Here is a 17,336-nt window from a genome sequence, read left to right as displayed (position 1 = left end):
GGCAGACTTTGGGCCTCTTAGAACACCATAACCTACCACAGTATTGTTGCTTAGCATGTCCATCCTTTTATGTCAACTGTGTCTGTCTTCTGCTGGCTGCTTCCATCTGGATAACACAGTTCAAACTATGTGAACATAAAAATGAGTTCACTGCACTCAAACAGCCTCCACAGTCACTAGATTTCAATCCACTCACCACTAATAGGAGATTCAATCATAAACACAACTTGGATGTAAATATGGACCAAAATGTTTCTTTGATGTTGATGTTTGAAGTCCAACCCAGTACCAGTAATAAGCTATTTAACCCATTCTTTGTTGAGGGGGGCACGTGTTACCTGAAGTAACATAGCAGCTTTTATTTTGAAAGAGAGATTAGCCACAGCAAATAATTGTTTCAGTTCTTGATTCCTGGTCACATGATATTCGGATTTGTGTTTTGAAAGTGGAAATTCCTTCAACAACAACAAAAATAAGACGTTCACATCTTGAGACCTGTTGGGTCAATAATCACGTTCACTATTCACAACCAAAAGAGGAAAAAGCTTTAATGGAAAGCTGGGAAGACATTTTTTTGATTTGAAGTAAAACAAATGCAAATGATAAGAACTGAACAGTGACGATGAAAATAAAATGAACTTTAAGAGCGAACAGATTGTCTCGCGGTGAAACTTAAAGCTGCCTTTGTCCACAAAAGTAAACAGATGTCCTCTTTTAGAAAGAGTTGAGCAGTGGGTGAAGGGGAGGTTTTTGTCACTGTTTGAGTTAGACGGGACCTGAGAGCGCCACAAATGTCTTAGTGCTTGGCTCTGATTTCCTCCTCATGATGTCTTCTATGGTCGAAATGGGCAACGGTTCACTTTCGTCCCTCCGAGGAGCGTGAAGAAAATCCACCACCGTGCAGCTGGGCTTAGGACGCCTGCGTCGCCATGCCCGTTTCTCTGCCCGGCTCTTGGGTGGAGGGAGGCCGTCACAGATTCGAGAGCAGGCTGTGGTGAGGCCACAGAAAGAGGGGTCGTCTGAATGAGAAGATCCCTCCGAGCTCCCCTCTGACGGTGAGTCTCTAAAGGTAGGGTGAAGTAAATTTTTTGTAAGGGGGATGGGGTTTGTGGTGACAGGCACTCCGTTGCATACTCCATTGGTCAGCTCAGGAGAAGACTGTAAGGAGGGTTTCAGAGTCTCCACCTTTTCTAGGGGTTTCATCTTACGGCGTCTCCTCTGTGTAAGAAAAGAATCGGACAAGGCAGAAACATGAGATGCATTTTAATCACGATACCCTGGTAAAAGGGTTAATACCTTCCTGATATTACACTGTGACAATACAACACCAGTGCATTGTGCTAAACCCCAACGTTCAGTTTACTAGTTGCAAATTTATAATGGTTCACAGCTTACTGAACTCAGTAAAAACTCCCCACTGGTGGGGTTTCCATGCTGCGCAATACTCAATATTGCATCTCCTTGCAAGTTCTTTTTTTTGACAGTTTTGAAACTCAACACACATCGTGATATACTGACCAAGCCCCCCCTTCCCCCACAAACCACGCTACTAAAAGCGTTACACACCTTTCTGTTTGCTGGATAAAGACTCTCTGTTCCCTCTGCATGCATGCATTCTGGGCCTGTTACAGAAAAAAAGGTTAATTTCTACAAGCTGATTAGCGATTTTTAGCTAAATAAAAAGCAGATTCTTAAAACTTTCTGTGTTATGTGGTGCAACTTTACCTTCAGTGGTGGCTAACTGGAATGAGTCAGAGTTTATGAGTGGATAGGACGCACTCCTCTTCAAACCCAGTTCATCACAGCAGGAGAACTGTCTGCTAAGGATAACATTCAGTGTATTAATGGTTAGTGGAGAAGACAGCACACACCACCTTTATCAAGATATCTTGATGAACAACTCAAATTGTCCTAATGAGTAAAAATCACTCATTGCACTGCAACTTCTCCTCACAACTCCTAAGAGCCCATTTGAAGTGCTCTCTTTCTACTTATGGCTTCAGGTGGCAGAAGTTGTGTTTGTACCTTTCAGGACAGCAGTAGGTGTAGCTCTTAGGCGAGGGTGGCTCTGGTTCTGTGGTTGGAGGTACAGTGGAGAGGCGACAGTGGTTGGCACACAGTAGAAGGCCGAGAGACAGACACAAGAAGAGAGACAGCAGCAGGTAATTCTGCCTGTCTGATACCTGGAACGCAGGAAAGTGATTTTAAGTAACATGTGATATGTTGATGATGAGGACAGAAAGTACTCTGACAAAAAGCGTTATAAATACACTGTGAGGGGTTTTTATAAAGTTGGTTAAATATTAGCAGCTTCTCCTCATGCAAAAGCACCTAATGAGCAAGAGCACCAGCGCACCCTAATGACTGAGTGAGAAGACTCAATTTACTCCATTTGGGAAAAGGCAGGAAAAAAAACAGGACTGCAGATGACAGCTTTGTGCCCGGAGTGTTGCACACACCTCATTCTGCAGTTGGCTGACTCTGACAGACAAGTTGAGAACCAGCTGAGTCACGTTCTCCAGTTGACCCTGCAGAAACTGGATGGATTCAGTCTGACGTTGGTCCTATGGGCGTAAAAAGGCAACACATTAGCAACCAACCGCACAGGTTCACGTCACTGAAATGATATGCAAAGGTATGATGAGTAAGTATTTTGGGGTATAATAAGTGCTTGCTCTGTTCACTTGTAAACAAACACAGAGGCATTTCCCTTTGAAATTTCTCTTCCAAACACAATTTTGTGTTGTTGACTTTTCATTGCAACACTTGAAACAAAAGTGCAAAATGGGACCAACTTGAAATTATTTTTGCTACTCTCTTTTTTTCCAGTGTGTTTAAAATATGGTCAAATCTGATATCGTTATTTGCTGCTGATATCCAGTCTATTATTTATGTATTCTGTAGTGGACCAAAACAAATCTACTGTGGTCATAAGCTAAAACAATGAGCTACATGAAACTGAAACGTGACTATTTTACTGACTGCACCACAAAAATATGGAGCAACATTAGCATTCATGTGCAGTTGAGCTCCTGCCCACCTGACAACTCTCCAATAGGTCTATTCGCCCTCTTTCTAACTTAGAGTAAACGGTGCGTTAATGGACCATAAAAACAAAACAATGAGTTGAACTCCACGTTGAGTTGCGAAGAATTGCAAAGCCAGTTAAGGGTAGGTGTTTGAGCCATCGCTAATAGAAAATATTGATTAGCGCAATTTGGATCCCAAGAGCTTTGAGGAAAAACACATCTGACCCTTGGAGGCAGCTGCTACATCATGTGGCTGTTCTACAGTCCAAACAAACAGCAAGAAAAGATTTTGGAAAGAAGCAGCCATCTCAAAGTCAGACAAAGAGCTCTGCATGAAAACTGTGTTGTTGTTTACCTGCTCCTCTGCAATTCTGGAAGTGTTCTGCAGTTTAATGATGGTTTTGTTGAAAGCCTTTTGCATCTCTTCCATCTGCTTTCGATACCTTAAGAAGAAGAAGACGAAGAAGAAGATTTTTTTTTTTTTTTTTTTAAAAAGGATCACTGTAACCTCAGCTCATTAACAAAAACAACCTTTGTATTTTTGTTTTCCTCACTCCTCATGTCCTTCCACCATCCTCACCTCTGGCTAAGCTGCTCCAGGTAGCGTCCGCTCAGTGACATGTTCATCTCCAGGGCCTTAATGCGGTTGTTGAGTCTCATGAAGACCGACTCTTTCTGGCTCGAGCTGTGCACCGGGTTCCCGTTCTGCTCTGTGCCATTAGGGGGCTCTGCATAGATGTCCGAGAGGGACGGTGAGGTGGGTGAAGAAGGAGTTGGGGAGGATGGGCGAGGCAGCTGACCGTTGCCACTTGAAGATGCTGAGATGTCGTCTGCAAAATCCTCCATTTTAGCATCTGCGATGGCTGCGTGACCGCCAGAAGGCTCAGGTTCTGCAGCAGGTTCTGGAGCAGGGGGGGATACTTCAGAAGAAGCAGTGCTGCTTTCGGGTACAACAGCTGAGTCAGGCTGCTGCTCTAAATGAGGGGAGCCTGTGGGTGCAGGGACTGGAGATGGATCTGTTTTGTCTTGGGTTTGAATGAGGACATTTGTTTCTACTTGAGTGACATCAATCTCCAGCTTCTCCTCTGGGGGTGCCACCGATATGTCGTCTGCTGTGGCACTGGTGCTTGGTTTTACAGGGACAGAGCTACTGAGAGAAGCCGAAGGCTCGATGTGCTCTTCTACCTCCAGCACATCCTGGCTGTTCTCCGGCCCTGGCTCCTTTGCCGGTTCCAAGGTGGACAGCTGTGGCGTTTCCACAATATGGGTAGGTTTGGCTGCAGATGAATCAGCATCGCTGGATTTGGGGAGCGTCATGGTTTGACTGGGCTCCCGGAGAGGCGATCCAGATGCAGATTCTTCTGTGTTCCCAGCAGGCTGTGATACCTCCGATTCTACAGCTTCACTCTCTGGCTCCTGCTCAGAAGCTTGTTCTTTGTCTTGGAGCTGATGCAGCTCACTCGGGTGCTGCTGAGGTTCGGGGTGGGCAGATGAGTGCGTAGGTGGGTGCCAAGATGGTGTTTGGGTAGAAGGAATTATTTGCTGTCTTTCTGCTGTTTGGCATTCCCTGTGTTTGGATAGTGAGGCAGAACACTGCTGCTGGAAATACTCCAGAAGAGAAGCTGCACAGGAGCATGGAGAAGAAAGTGAAGGAACTGGAGGGCAGTACTTTAAGCTTTCCTGTTGTCTCTCATGATGATCCTTTTTCTCTTCTTCCAAGTCATCCTCCTTATCCAGAAGGATGATTGTAGAGCTGATAGGTTCTTCCTCATCCTTGTCTAAAGGAAGAACTATTTTTTCCTCCATGGGTGGGAGCTCTTGTTTGACACCTTCAGATGTGGTTGACGTCTCTAGGGCAGAGTTTTCCACAGTTTCAGGGATATCAGTGTCTTGTGAAATCTGCACGTCTTCAGAGTCTGGACTGGAGAAACGATGTTGTAAATATTAAATGCAGAGAAGAGCAAAAACTGTAAAAGACTTATAGCCTTAACCAGTGTCGTCTACACACGTACAGAAATTAAAACCGCAGCTTATCCTTTATGTATTTTAGTGAAACACAGCAGTGCTCCATGACCTGCGGCATTATTCATCACTTTTCAATTCTGATAATAAAAATACAATTTGGTTTGCTGAAATTTCTAAAATGCTTTTTTCCAGCTCTGAAAACAATACCAGCATTTGTTGAAAGTTTGCCTGTGGTCAGTTTAAAACCATCTCTCACTTTTACACATCGAAAACGCCACGCCATAGGTCACAGGGAGCACTATTGCATTTGTGTGAAGAGGCTCAGAGGGACGTGCAAAATCTACTAACTATTAAAAAATGAAAAACACTATAGATAACACAGGTAATCAAAGGGAGTAAAATAGTGAACCTGTGGTACATCTGACAGGTACTCACACTGAAGTAGTAGTGATAGTAGTTTCAGTGGTGGATTCAAGGGGCTGCGATGGCTCAGTTATGTTCACTTCTTGGGTTGAAAGGCTGCCTGAAAAAAAGAAAATCAGAAAAATTTAAATCAACAACAAATGTTTCAAAAGTACAGTTTAGTCAACTTCAACATTTTTGATTAAAGGAAAAAACTAAACAAAAATAAGCTTGTCAATCCTGAACGTTGTATAAGACTGAAAACTTTACAAAAAAAGTGTCAGAAAAGTGTGTGAAACAGAAATTAAAAACAAATGATTTAAAAGCTGTATTTATATAAAACTAGAACAACGTGCAGCATAAAATGCTGAAATTCAAATATCTTTCTCTTGAATGTTATATATTTGTATTACAGTTAATGAATGTACTTTTTATTTTCTATCAGTAACACATTGTAGTCAAGCTGTGTTTTTGTAGTTTTAGAATCCAAATATTATTTTCCTTGTTGATTAATATGAGATTTTAACTGGTTTGGTTTCGTCTGGCTGAGTTAATCAAGGCCTCTCCTTATGTCGTGTACACTAACACATCCCCTAACATCAAGGAATCAGGTTGGATTGCAGGTTAAATGACTTACAAATTTCCAAAGGCTTAGTATATTTTTTATATTTGCATGGTAGGGGTTCAAATTAAACCCACAGATTGTTTTAATTTTACATTTACACCGGACCCTGACTTTTTGGGAAATTTGGATAGCTTTTATTATGCTTACTCTAGACAAGGTAAAATAAGAAAACAGTAGAGTGTTATATGCATATATGGCGTGTTGTCCGTACCATTCATCTCTGTGCCTCCTCCAAGAACGTTGACAGCAATATTGTTCACCATGTTTAAAATAGCATCTGAAGAGCAAATGATAACATCAGTCACAAGTTCACACAAACACAATCTGAGCTTGAGAACAAATGTACTCATCTTCATGCTGTAGGAGTTTAAAATCAGACTTGCCTTTTGCTGATCCAATTAGATCAGCCTCACCAGGTGCCGATCCAGAGGGATAATCTGTAGGGAGTGTTATTAAACGCTTTCATATATATGTAAGAAATTAAAATCACCAACCAATATAAATGTAAAGTAAACTACTATGACATTAGCTTAGTTTTACACAAAACAAAACTTTAAAAAAAAAATTCAAAAGGGATGATTTCAATACTAATTTATTATTCTCAAACTGTACTGACAGCTGCACTTACACCAAGTTTAACAAGTCTATTTTTCTTTTCTTTTAACAGCAGTTTACAGTAATTTTAGCTACAACATCCTCTGTTCTTACCCAAGTCGTCGTCCTGATCATCTGGCCTTTCTGAGGGATCAACTATCTCCTCATATTCTTCCACCATGCTTGTACCAAACACCCTGTCATAAAAATAAGGATCCAAATCTATAACCACAGTCGCACTGAAAGTAATTTACAGTTGTGGTCAGAAGTTTCAAACTGTCACACTCAAATAAGAGGAAAATGTTAAGAAACAACCCAGGAAACCTCACTGCTCATAGTTAATGAAATAATGAAGGAGGAAGACCAATTTCAAATTCTTCACTTCAAATCAACAGCTAAACAGTTACAACTTGGACACAACTGAAAGAAATAATAATGGATTGGATTTATGTAGCGCTTTTCAAGGCACCCAAAGCGCTTTACAATGCCACTATTCATTCACGCTCACATTCACACACTGGTGGAGGCAAGCTACGGTTGTAGCCACAGCTGCCCTGGGGCAGACTGACAGAAGCGAGGCTGCCATATGGCGCCATCGGCCCCTCTGGCCAACACCAGTAGGCGGTAGGGTCAAGTGTCTTGACCAAGGACACAACGACCAGGACAGAGAGCCCACGGATCGAACCGACGACCTTCCAGTTACAGATACGCTAATAATCTCAAACACACATCAAACCTGGTCTAGGACTGGATAAATGCATAAACATTAAGCTCCAGCCTTGTAGAAAATATGTGGACTATGCTTCAAAGCCAGGTCCATGTCAGGAAACCAACTATTTTAAATGAACTCTACCAAGAAAAGTAGTTAAATCAAGACAGAAGCTTGTTGATGAATACCAAAATCATCTAGTCGAGGTGCAACTTGATAACGAACATTTAACAAAGACTAATGGGGGGGATGTGTACATATTTGAGCCTGTATGCACACTTATATATTCAAACTTGTACAACCAATTCTTGTTTGCTCCAAGTCACCAAATAGTTTTCACTTCCTCAAAAACTATTAGTCAGCAGTTTCTGAAACTGTGATTTAAATGCATCTTTAAACTCTGCAGAAGCAGGAAACAACTGCCAACAGGTTAGTTCCACTTTTTCTAACCAAAACCTTGATGTAGTACCAAAAATCAGACGCTATCTTAGCTTATGCTGTGTTATGGCTTCTTGCTTCTTGTGCAATATACCGATTGTGACTTATTTAAATAGATTTGATTTGCTTCACACTGCATGCTGTGCGTTAGGAGCACTATCACGTACCTTATGAGACTAAGTGGACAGAAATGTTCAGAGCCAAAGTGAGAGACCAGCTCTACCTACAACAAAAAATGTAAAAAATGCAAAACTCATTCAGATTATTTCATATCTTGTGTTGCAGATTTATAAAATCATCAGCAGAGTTATTAATTAACAGCAAAGCATTGATTTTGTTATAAAGTCAATTAGTGTAATGAAAAAAAAAATGATGGGTTGACAGACTGTGTAACCAGGAAATCAGAGAAATTTGAGAAACATAATAATGGGTATTATTCCGAGGATTATCAAATGTTCACATGTCTGAAATAAACACTTTGGAAAAGCAGCCAATGGACGTTACAATGGTTTGCAGGCAGCACAGCAAGTTAGATCTGATTCTGTTTCATTCGGATCGCAGCAGTTAGACACAAAACACACTCCCCTCCACGTTTACTGTTCAGTTCACCCAACGACAGAGCACTACAAGAAGGACAAGCTAACCTTTATGTACTTGGTGAACATCTGAAGCAAGAAAAAAGGGAAAAAGAGAAATATTAAAAGAGATGTCAGCATGCATTAAAAACGAGACTAGAGAGAGTATGCTGGCTTCACCTGAGTCACTCGGGCAAATGGCAACAGCATCTCTAACACTTTTCAAAATGGCAAAGCCACAGTACATGCATTTAAGACACGAAGCTGACAAATCTACCAAGAATACAAAGAGAAATATCAGCAACACCAGGGACAAAGAAAAAAAACACTCCTACAGTACAGTCGGGTAATAGTCGGCTGCAGATCGAAACAACTGTTCGTAATGTAATTACACTGAAAGATTACAGCAATTTGTTGCACACATTCAGCAGAGAATAAAGGAGATATAGCGAAATAATTCAAACAAACAACAAAACAAAAAAAGAATATAGTGCTCACCTTTACATATTTTGCATAAAGATGCTCATCCAGTGGGAAGCTCTGAACTGTACGTTCATCCCGGGCGTGAAAGGTTCCCAGCTTTAGCCATTTATTTGTTGGGTACCTGCAAAAGTACATTCATACAGCACAGTCAGATTAGTCGATGACTGAAGCTGCAGCTTGGTGTCGCTGGAAATTCCAGCAAGAAACAAAAAAGATGACAAATGAAAATGTAAATAAGTGAAAATGCGATCTTCTTTTAGAAGATATTAAAAAGATGACATGACAGATCCGACAGCATAGCCACTGGGCATACCTATTACTAATGGACACAAGAAAGTCTTTAGGTGTAGACGAGAAGAGTTCAAAGTTGGCGATGACCAACTGCTTCACCTGGATGGGCTCACAGAGCTCAATAATGAACCTGAGCATCAGAGAGAGGGTGGAAAAAAATAGAAAACTGGGTTTAAGAGGAGAGAAAAAGAGAATTGACTCATTTGTGGATAGAAGGAAAGGGATGCAACATACCAGATTTTATTACTGCAGGGGTTTAGCATGTATAAATCCATATTCTCCTTCAATATGGCTGAAGTGCTCTGCATTGAACAAAGAAGTATGAGTTGAATTTGTCACTGTGTCAACATCCAGCAGGAGAGGCAGATTTTATGATTTCATGGTGAATGGAAAACATAAGCATCATTTTATACCTTAGCCTCGGGGTTAGCGCCAAGTATCTTGGCCCCACACTCCACTGAGGCGTAGTTATTAAAGTTCTTCTGGACCTTCTTCACTGTATGAGAACCCACGTTGTCGGAAGTGTGAGTAGACTGAGCTATGGTGAGAAAAAAAAAATGGGGGGGGGGGATATATAGAGATATATATTTTCACACTTTTGCAGTTTATTCTAGTACAGAAATGGTTGCAATTTCAAAATTCATATTCTGATCGTACTTTTTTCATTCTCCACCTCCATCATCTTGCGTTTCCACTCATCAAAAGTGGGGATGTCCTCGGGGTCTTTGGTGCTCACACTTGAATCTGTGTCTGTGGTACCAGGGGAGCTCAAGTCCTGTCACAGATAATGAGACAATGAGAGCTGGGACAGCTCCTCTGGCGTGAAAGGAAAAATAGTTCACATCGAATCCACGCTCCTTACCGCCTCCTTGAGTGTGTGCGAGACGTTGGATTCCAGGTGCTGCGTACCGTGACCAGCAGGAGAACTCAGAGGAACATCAGTGTGGACTTTAGTACCTGCAGTGTGAACATTGGAAGTGTTCTCCAGAACAATTGGAGGGCTGCTGTAGTAACGAAAAATGCATCGTTGCCATCGTTTAAAGAGAGTCGAGAATGAATTTATTTATTTAACTACATCCAGAGGTTTTTAAAATCTTTCAAAGGGTGAAATGTTAACTGTACCTACCTGTCACTGTCATATGGATTGTTCTCTTCTTCACATTCAGCAGGAGGCAGGTCAGAATCATTGACCTCAGAAGCAGCTACATCTAAGGCATCGCCCGGGACTCTGAAATTAAAGGGAAAAAAAACATTTTAGCAGGAGCATTATATGAAACAAACATCAGCAGTGAGATTTGACAACAGTAACTTGCCCCTTGGGGATGCTGTCTTGAAGATTAACTTTGCTGGGGCTGTCGTTAGTTTCGGCAGAAAATGCAGCGACAGAGTCGGGGGAAGGCAGCGGGGAGGCATGCTCCTGATCTTGAGTGACAGAGATTTCTATATGCTGACTTTCAGAGCTGTGCTCAGGTTGTGATATTCCTTTGTCTGCCTCCAGCTCTACCTCAGCAGCAGACTCGTCTGCTTCAAAGGCCTGATGGATAAAGACAAAGATGGATAAAGATATTTGCGCTGTTGAGTGCAGTGGTATTGTTTGGCCCATTTACCAGAGCTGGACTGATCAATGAAACACTTAAAGCTCTGAATATCCCTGAACGTTCGTGACCTTGATTGCTTCTCTTGCGGTGAAAGTTTTATGCTGATGGAAACAAGATGTAAAACCCTTTTGAAGTCTTAGCTAAAACATGTTTTGACATCCATTTTTGACATTCTTACATAGCAGACAGTGATTGCAATATTAAATATAAATGAAAGCTGCAGTCATACTATACCATATCATATTCTTTTTGGCCCACTTCTTGTGGCATCTGCTCCTCTTTGACACGATCGTCTTCTGTTGGTGGCTCATTTTCAGAGAAAGGCGGGGCAGGTACGACCAAGCTTTCCTCGACCTAGTCACGACACAATAACATTTCACTGATATTATTACACCCCCAAATTTGAGTGAGCTGCTAAAAAACTTTGCTCAGTCCAAATATTCAGATGTTGTTGTTGTTGTTAATCTGCTACAAATCTAGCACAGCAAGGCGTTTCCAGAGCTGTTAAACAAACAAAGGAGTGCATAGTGAAGTGTCTGGTCACAAAAGCTATTCATCACATCGACCTGTACAAGCTCTGAGCCATGAGGTAAGTTCTGGTACAGTATTGCACAACGCTACCTCGTGACGATGGAAGTGTTCCTGAGGCTCTTCTTCCGAGCTGACCTCCTTTGGGGACACGGGGCTCTGGGCCTCTCCTTGCAGCTCTGCGCAACCAACATAGCAACTGTGGTAGCGAAGGGACAGAGTGAAAGACGGTCAGTGCCACAATACCACCGAGTCGGTTTTGAAAAGCAGGGTCACTTCATTTTGTGGAAAACAAAGAGCTCGGATTCTGAGGATGTGAGGAACTTTTAAAACTCTTGCAACAAGCGAACAAAACAACACTTTTATTTCAGGGCAGTGAGTCATGAACGGAGAAACCTGCAGCCCAGTGTCACAGTGTGACGCACCGAGCGTTCACGTGGCCGTACCCCAAGGAATCAGTTTATCTTATCTGCATGCAGAGCCAGGGAATGTTTTCAGAGCCAAAAGACACACCTCAAGCACACTGCACATTACTCAACCTGTCTGTGAGACCTGCTTTTCATGTGTTATTCATATCCTAATATTGTTTTAATTGTGGGATGAAGGATGAAAGTATTTGAGGAATGATGATTACTTCGGATGACTGTGCATATTTCTGAATAACAACCAAATTTTTTTTAAAAAGGGTCTTTAAATGTTTATGTACAATATTTTTTCATCAACTTAAAAAACTGGAACAAAACCTAATTGTGGCATTTGCAAATGTTTTGACTCCTCTTCACTTATCAAGTGAAGAGGAGTCAAAACCTTATGTAATTAACTAATAAGGGCTTGTAAATGGCCAAATGCTCCTAGTAGGACTGTGAGCTGATGATATTTCCAAAGCTGGCCTCCATGCAGCTAACACAGATGACGCTCACTGATGCCCACAAAGCAGGTGAAAGCTATAAAAAGCCTGAAGAGCTTGCAATTTCCTTTGTCTAAAATGTCATTCGAAACAGATGAAACTGGCAAGAGGACTGTGGAAGTCTGCAAGAATCAATTAGGGTACTCGCGTCTCTGCAGTTCAAAAATCATTTGTCTCGAGGTGCTGGAATTTTGGATACACTTATATATTAAAATATGCCTTTATTTTGAACCCTACAAGTCCGTTGGGTGACACAATCCCAAAAAGAAAAAGGTCCGGGTCACAGTGACTGCCCCCTTGGCAGAAAAACAACAATAAACAGCAGTAACAAGCCTTAAAATAGCTGCGAAAATGTCAAACTGGTGTCCTCAAAGGCCACGCTCTAACAGTCACTTGGCAACAACCCAGGTCATGACATGGATTTTATTCTGGATTCCAGCTCAGGTATTTTACTTGGCCGGCTGCCTGGCTGGCATCGCTTTTGTGTTGATCTGACGTGAGGCTCGACTAGTCAAAAACACCCATGAACAACAGAGCATTTGTTTTCTAATTGAAAGTCATCTACCACAGTGTGATGCCAAAGGAGCAACAGTGGTGCTGAGCCACAGCCAGCTAAATAATTCATTACCCAATTACAAAGGGTTGAAACACTCACCATCACATTCAAAAAGCTAAGATGTGCTCAGTCTCACCGCAAATGCATTAAACGTTTGTATTACACAGTATGTTATTATTATCTTTGAGAAATGAAATGGGTCGTATAAACGCAGGATTTGCAAAACACAGGATTAAGTTTTTAAGTGATAGTAGTGCCAATGCAACACCATGAAAAAAAGACTTAAAGAGCAGCCTTAATATGTGGAAGTGAAGTGCTGACCGCTGCAGCAGATGAAACACGTCTACCACAAGTGCAAAGATCATGTATGTGTGCTCACTCTTGTCAGACTGTCCTTGGGAAACATGTCTGATATGTGACTCTGATAGGAAAAAATGACACATAGTATGATTTCACCTGTATGGTGGTTTATTACTTCAATGAAATAAATTAGTGGTAGAAAAATTAAATCACACACTTTTTTTTTAAACAAATGCTGAACCAGCTTTTTAGATATACGGTAATTAAAGTTAGTTAAATACAGTTTTATTTATATAGCACCAAATCACAAAAGCAGTCACCTAAAGGTGCTTTACACTTAGAGTAAAGACCTTCAATAATAGAGAGAAGCCCCCAACAATCAGATGATCCCCTATGTGCAACCACTTGTAGACAGCGGATAAGAAAAACTCCCTTTTAACAGGAAGAAACCTCTGACAGAACCAGGCTCAGGGAGGAGCAGCCACCTGCTGCGACCAGCCAGCTACACTCCCTAAATGTAAATATGGAGAAAAAGCTACTGAATCCTGGTATATCAGATGTATGGGTCTCATGTTAAACATCATACCATGACATCAGTGTTTCTCTAACACGGTAAAAGGAGTTTTGTACTCTTCCTGCTATGATACTCTAGTGGCATCAACAACTTCATTAAATTCCACGGCTTTTTCATGGGGTACAAAGCTGATAAACATTAAAAGGCAAAAACAGCATCACGTAAAGCTTCTGTCTGAAATAAGAGTTAAACTGATGCTGTTGAAAGTAGGCCATGCCAACATCACCACTATAGATCCTAATAAAATGTTACATCGTGTCCCTCCCTCCCCTTCTGTCTGAAGCACAGCAGGCAGTTTGTTTGATGGTTTGTTGCCATCCTATTAAATCAAGCCTAGAACCCACATTCATCCTAAACCCTGTTTCTATGTTCTGTGTCAGAATTACAGAGTCCCAGCAAACTCAGGCTTCCACAGGACAGACATGACTGACGTGCAAGGCCCATAATCCTGTCAGCAACTGATGAACCAAACCTGTGTAACGTCTGATCCGCCACGGCATGGGTTGTCACTGATGTACACGGAGCAGATTAGCGTGTGTGTGTGTGTATGTAAACCAGGCTGTCTTGGTCAGTGTCTTCTAGAAAGGTAACAGTTAAGCTAGAGCTCAGACAGACTTCGCACAGGTGCCAAACTTAAAGCGGCTGGTAACATTCAAATCATATTCTGGCTTCCAGACCGTAACATTTTCATGAAGTGAACAACTTCGCGAGGTCGTTTAAAGCTAGCGCTTCCCAAGCCCGCTTTAAAGTTAGCTGGTTAGTAGTCAGCTACTCAAGCTAACTCGTCTGCGAACAAGTCAGAAGTCAGCCAGGTGCCACATCACACCACAATGTTTACGCAAGCTAGCCAGACAAAGCGATGTAAAGGTTAACCTTGGGGTAATCTTTACTCGGGCTGTTTGGCAGTTTGAATATTTTGTGTTTTTCAGCGAAACAACAGTACTGTTTTCAAACGGGACTTATTAAACTAACTCACCAATAGACAACAGCTAGCCACACTGACACAAGTCGCCACAACAGTGGTGTCATCTTCATCCCTCTCCAGCCGGGACAGACATCCTCTCCGCGCTCACAGAAACGTTGTATCCTTTTGCTACGCTGTCTTTCACAGCGGTGTATAACATAAACCGATCCGCTGTTTCCTGTTAACAAAGCTGACGTTGGCGGTTTCACTGGTGAAGTGTGATGCTAACTGCTGTAACTCCCCCCACACACACATACACACACAACTTGCTACCGGGTCACCGCGAAACTGTCCAATGAAAACACAGCGACGCCATGGCGCAGTTCAAACTGAGCGTATGTTGGGAGCGCTCGTTTTGTAGCGCCTGGTCGCCCGATTGTATTGTATTGAGCTCCTTGAAGTGAAGTATTTTAAATTTGTCAAGGGAGTGGGATTTTGCCTTTCAAGCGTTATCATTTGCGATAATCAAAACATACCCGCAGTGTTATAGTGTTACGATCATGCGGGGTGTGGACAGCTAATGGAAATTCACACAAGCTCCGTAAAACATATAAACTTAAACTCTCACTGTATACCCCATTAAATAACTTTATAATAAACCCCAAATTCCACACCGTGAAACTTACATGCGTGCTAAAGATAGTATATGTTTTTTAGTTTTTGTTTTTTTTGGTGCAATCACATGTAACTTGACCTCAAATATTGCAAATCGGTGCGTTTCTTGCACCAGTTTTACAAAAGTATCAGCCTGTATCTCAACAGGTCAGCGCAATTATCAGGAATGCGAAGAGTCCTGCGTTATTTTTGGCTGTGAGGTTCACTTTGCAATTAGATATCGTGCACTGCAGCAAACAGCAGTGAATGCTGTTTTATATTAAACCCACTAGGGGGAGCCCTCTGCTCAACCCTGCGGGGTTTTCAAATTGTGAAACATAACTATAGGCGTTAAGGAGATCATTTGAAACTCACCTTGGTATAAGCAAATCACGGGGTGATGAGCCCAAGAGCCATCATGTGCCTAAAGTGCTAAATGAAAAGAATCATCTCTTCCATGAATAGAGCTCCAAGCTCACTTGAGCAGCACTTTAGCTTAGTGTGACTACAGGGCATGTGGCCAGTCATAATACAAAGCACACTTGGACTTTGAGAGGACAAAGATACTACATCCTGATTTGGGGATGACTGAGTGCACATTTGGACTTAGACAAAAATGAGTCCTTGGCTTTAAGAAAAATCTTTTTACAGGACTACATTCATAACTAACGAACGAAATGTGCTAAAAGAAACACTTTTTTCTGGGTCTTTTGGTAAATGGTAAATGGACTGGTTCTTTTAAAGTGCTTTTCTACACTAAATGAGCACTCAATGTGCTTTTGCACCCAATTTCAAATAGTGTGGTCATAATGTAGAGTTTGGCAGTTAATTTCTTACCAATGCATGAAAATCAGAAATCATGTAACATCGCTACATTTTGGGAATTCATGTACTGAACAGTTTTTTGTTTTGTCCCTAGTTGAAATAAACTTTTACTACCAGACCAACCTAGACTTCTGCTGCCACCAAGTGGCTACAAGTAAATCACATTACTTTAACATCAAGAGGTTTTTCTTGTGCAGTGGATATGCAACCCGCATACTAAATACTGTGTTAGTGCCACAAAATGTGACAGATGGTATAGTTTACATATGTCTGTTCTATTAATTTCTGTTAATAACGTTCATTATATATATCTTACACACATCACCATCTCTATGCAGAATTTTAGTACATTTTCTACATTATGGAAGGCTTAATGTCTGCACAAAAAAAGCATAGAAACTGTAACAAACCTTTGTTTTAGTTGAGGAAAGCAAATAACCAGTGTAAAACACTCTGACCCAGCAAACACGACAAGATCATTGTTGTTAATCTGAGATGTGCAGTCCTCTGTCCACATATTGATGTTTGGGCTGGGTGAACAGAGGAAATTGCCACTGACTGACCTTTTTGTACTGTTTCAGTTTGTAATGCTCACAAACTGAAACTTCTAAATACATAAATGCAATTGATGCTAAGACTACTTTTTTAACATTTTTAAACACTTTTTACATAAAGAACAATAACCATTTAGGTAAATCTAGCATCTCTGGGCTTCAAGATAGCACATAAATAAGACTTTAAAACCTTTGAGGAGAGAAATGGCTGCAGTTTTGAAAGCATTTTTTTTATTCAATTTTATTTATGTAGTGCCAAATCACTACACCATGCAGATTTAATGCTTGCAGAACTTGGTTTGGCATTGCTTTGCTTATGTAAGCAAGGCCTTCTGTGCCAAATAGCTTGTCGAGATTACATGTTGCTCCAAAAAATACACATATTGTTCACGACATTGTTCACATGTGCACCATCCCATGGAAATATGGATGCTAGCTTTGGAAGTAAATAAGTGTATCTTGAGATCAGATTTTCAAAATGTATAAATAGTTATTGGTCAACAAACAGGACAGTTTGTGGCCATTCAGTACAAGTTTTATCCTTCACATACAAAGATTCATTTTTCTGAACCATTTAATGATATTATGTACCATAGATGGTGAACTTGCTAGATCATTTGGTAATTGACTTTATTACTTTTGAGATGTTCCACCGTGTGTTTATTAGCATTATACAACTTTTTCAGTTTTTTTGTCCCTTTCCTCTTTTGGAAAGTGATTAATTTGTGCTTTTATTTACATTTTACAAAGCTTTACAACAGGAGTTTCATTTCTGTTCATTTTACGGTTGTGTGCTCATCCTGTTTCTTCAGGTGAACCCCTTCT

General features: G+C 41.2%; 1 protein-coding gene across 3 annotated transcripts; it reads right to left on the bottom strand.

Moving 5' to 3' along the window:
- Positions 1-533: 533 nt before the first annotated feature.
- Positions 534-14,809, bottom strand: LOC146554024 (SUN domain-containing ossification factor). Of its 3 annotated transcripts, none has more exons than XM_085254797.1 (24): positions 14,551-14,809; positions 11,331-11,436; positions 10,944-11,063; positions 10,425-10,645; positions 10,238-10,339; positions 9,974-10,115; positions 9,769-9,886; positions 9,525-9,649; positions 9,346-9,413; positions 9,134-9,241; positions 8,836-8,941; positions 8,407-8,427; positions 7,930-7,985; positions 6,730-6,812; positions 6,405-6,458; positions 6,233-6,298; positions 5,430-5,517; positions 3,610-4,950; positions 3,385-3,472; positions 2,460-2,564; positions 2,026-2,183; positions 1,726-1,820; positions 1,567-1,622; positions 534-1,218 (listed from the first exon to the last, which is right to left on the bottom strand). In XM_085254797.1, exons 1-24 carry the CDS (start codon positions 14,607-14,609, stop codon positions 766-768), a joined length of 3,939 nt encoding a protein of 1,312 aa, XP_085110923.1. In that variant the 5' UTR covers positions 14,610-14,809; the 3' UTR covers positions 534-765. The 3 variants fall into 3 exon arrangements, with proteins under 3 accessions (XP_085110923.1, XP_085110924.1, XP_085110925.1); XM_085254798.1 differs by having other exon boundaries at positions 1,726-1,817; XM_085254799.1 differs by lacking the exon at positions 8,407-8,427.
- Between the last annotated feature and the right edge of the window lie 2,527 nt (positions 14,810-17,336).

This window comes from Mchenga conophoros, linkage group LG18 (assembly GCF_057382185.1).
Source record: "Mchenga conophoros isolate Kocher_MC1m ecotype Shallow Benthic linkage group LG18, M_conophoros_male_GT1.1, whole genome shotgun sequence".
NCBI classification, from domain to species: Eukaryota; Metazoa; Chordata; class Actinopteri; order Cichliformes; family Cichlidae; genus Mchenga; species Mchenga conophoros.
The sequence above is the reverse complement of the archived record's forward strand: the minus strand, read 5'-3'. Positions and strand labels throughout refer to the sequence as shown.

Excerpts from the sequence above, each read along its gene's own strand:
- LOC146554024 (XM_085254797.1), bottom strand. The coding sequence starts at position 14,609 with ATGAAGATGACACCACTGTTGTGGCGACTTGTGTCAGTGTGGCTAGCT. Across the intron at positions 2,565-3,384 it reads CCAGAATTGCAGAGGAGCAG|GACCAACGTCAGACTGAATC; the intron begins GTAAACAACAAC and ends TTACGCCCATAG. Across the intron at positions 1,821-2,025 it reads ACCTACTGCTGTCCTGAAAG|CAGACAGTTCTCCTGCTGTG; the intron begins GTACAAACACAA and ends TGTTATCCTTAG.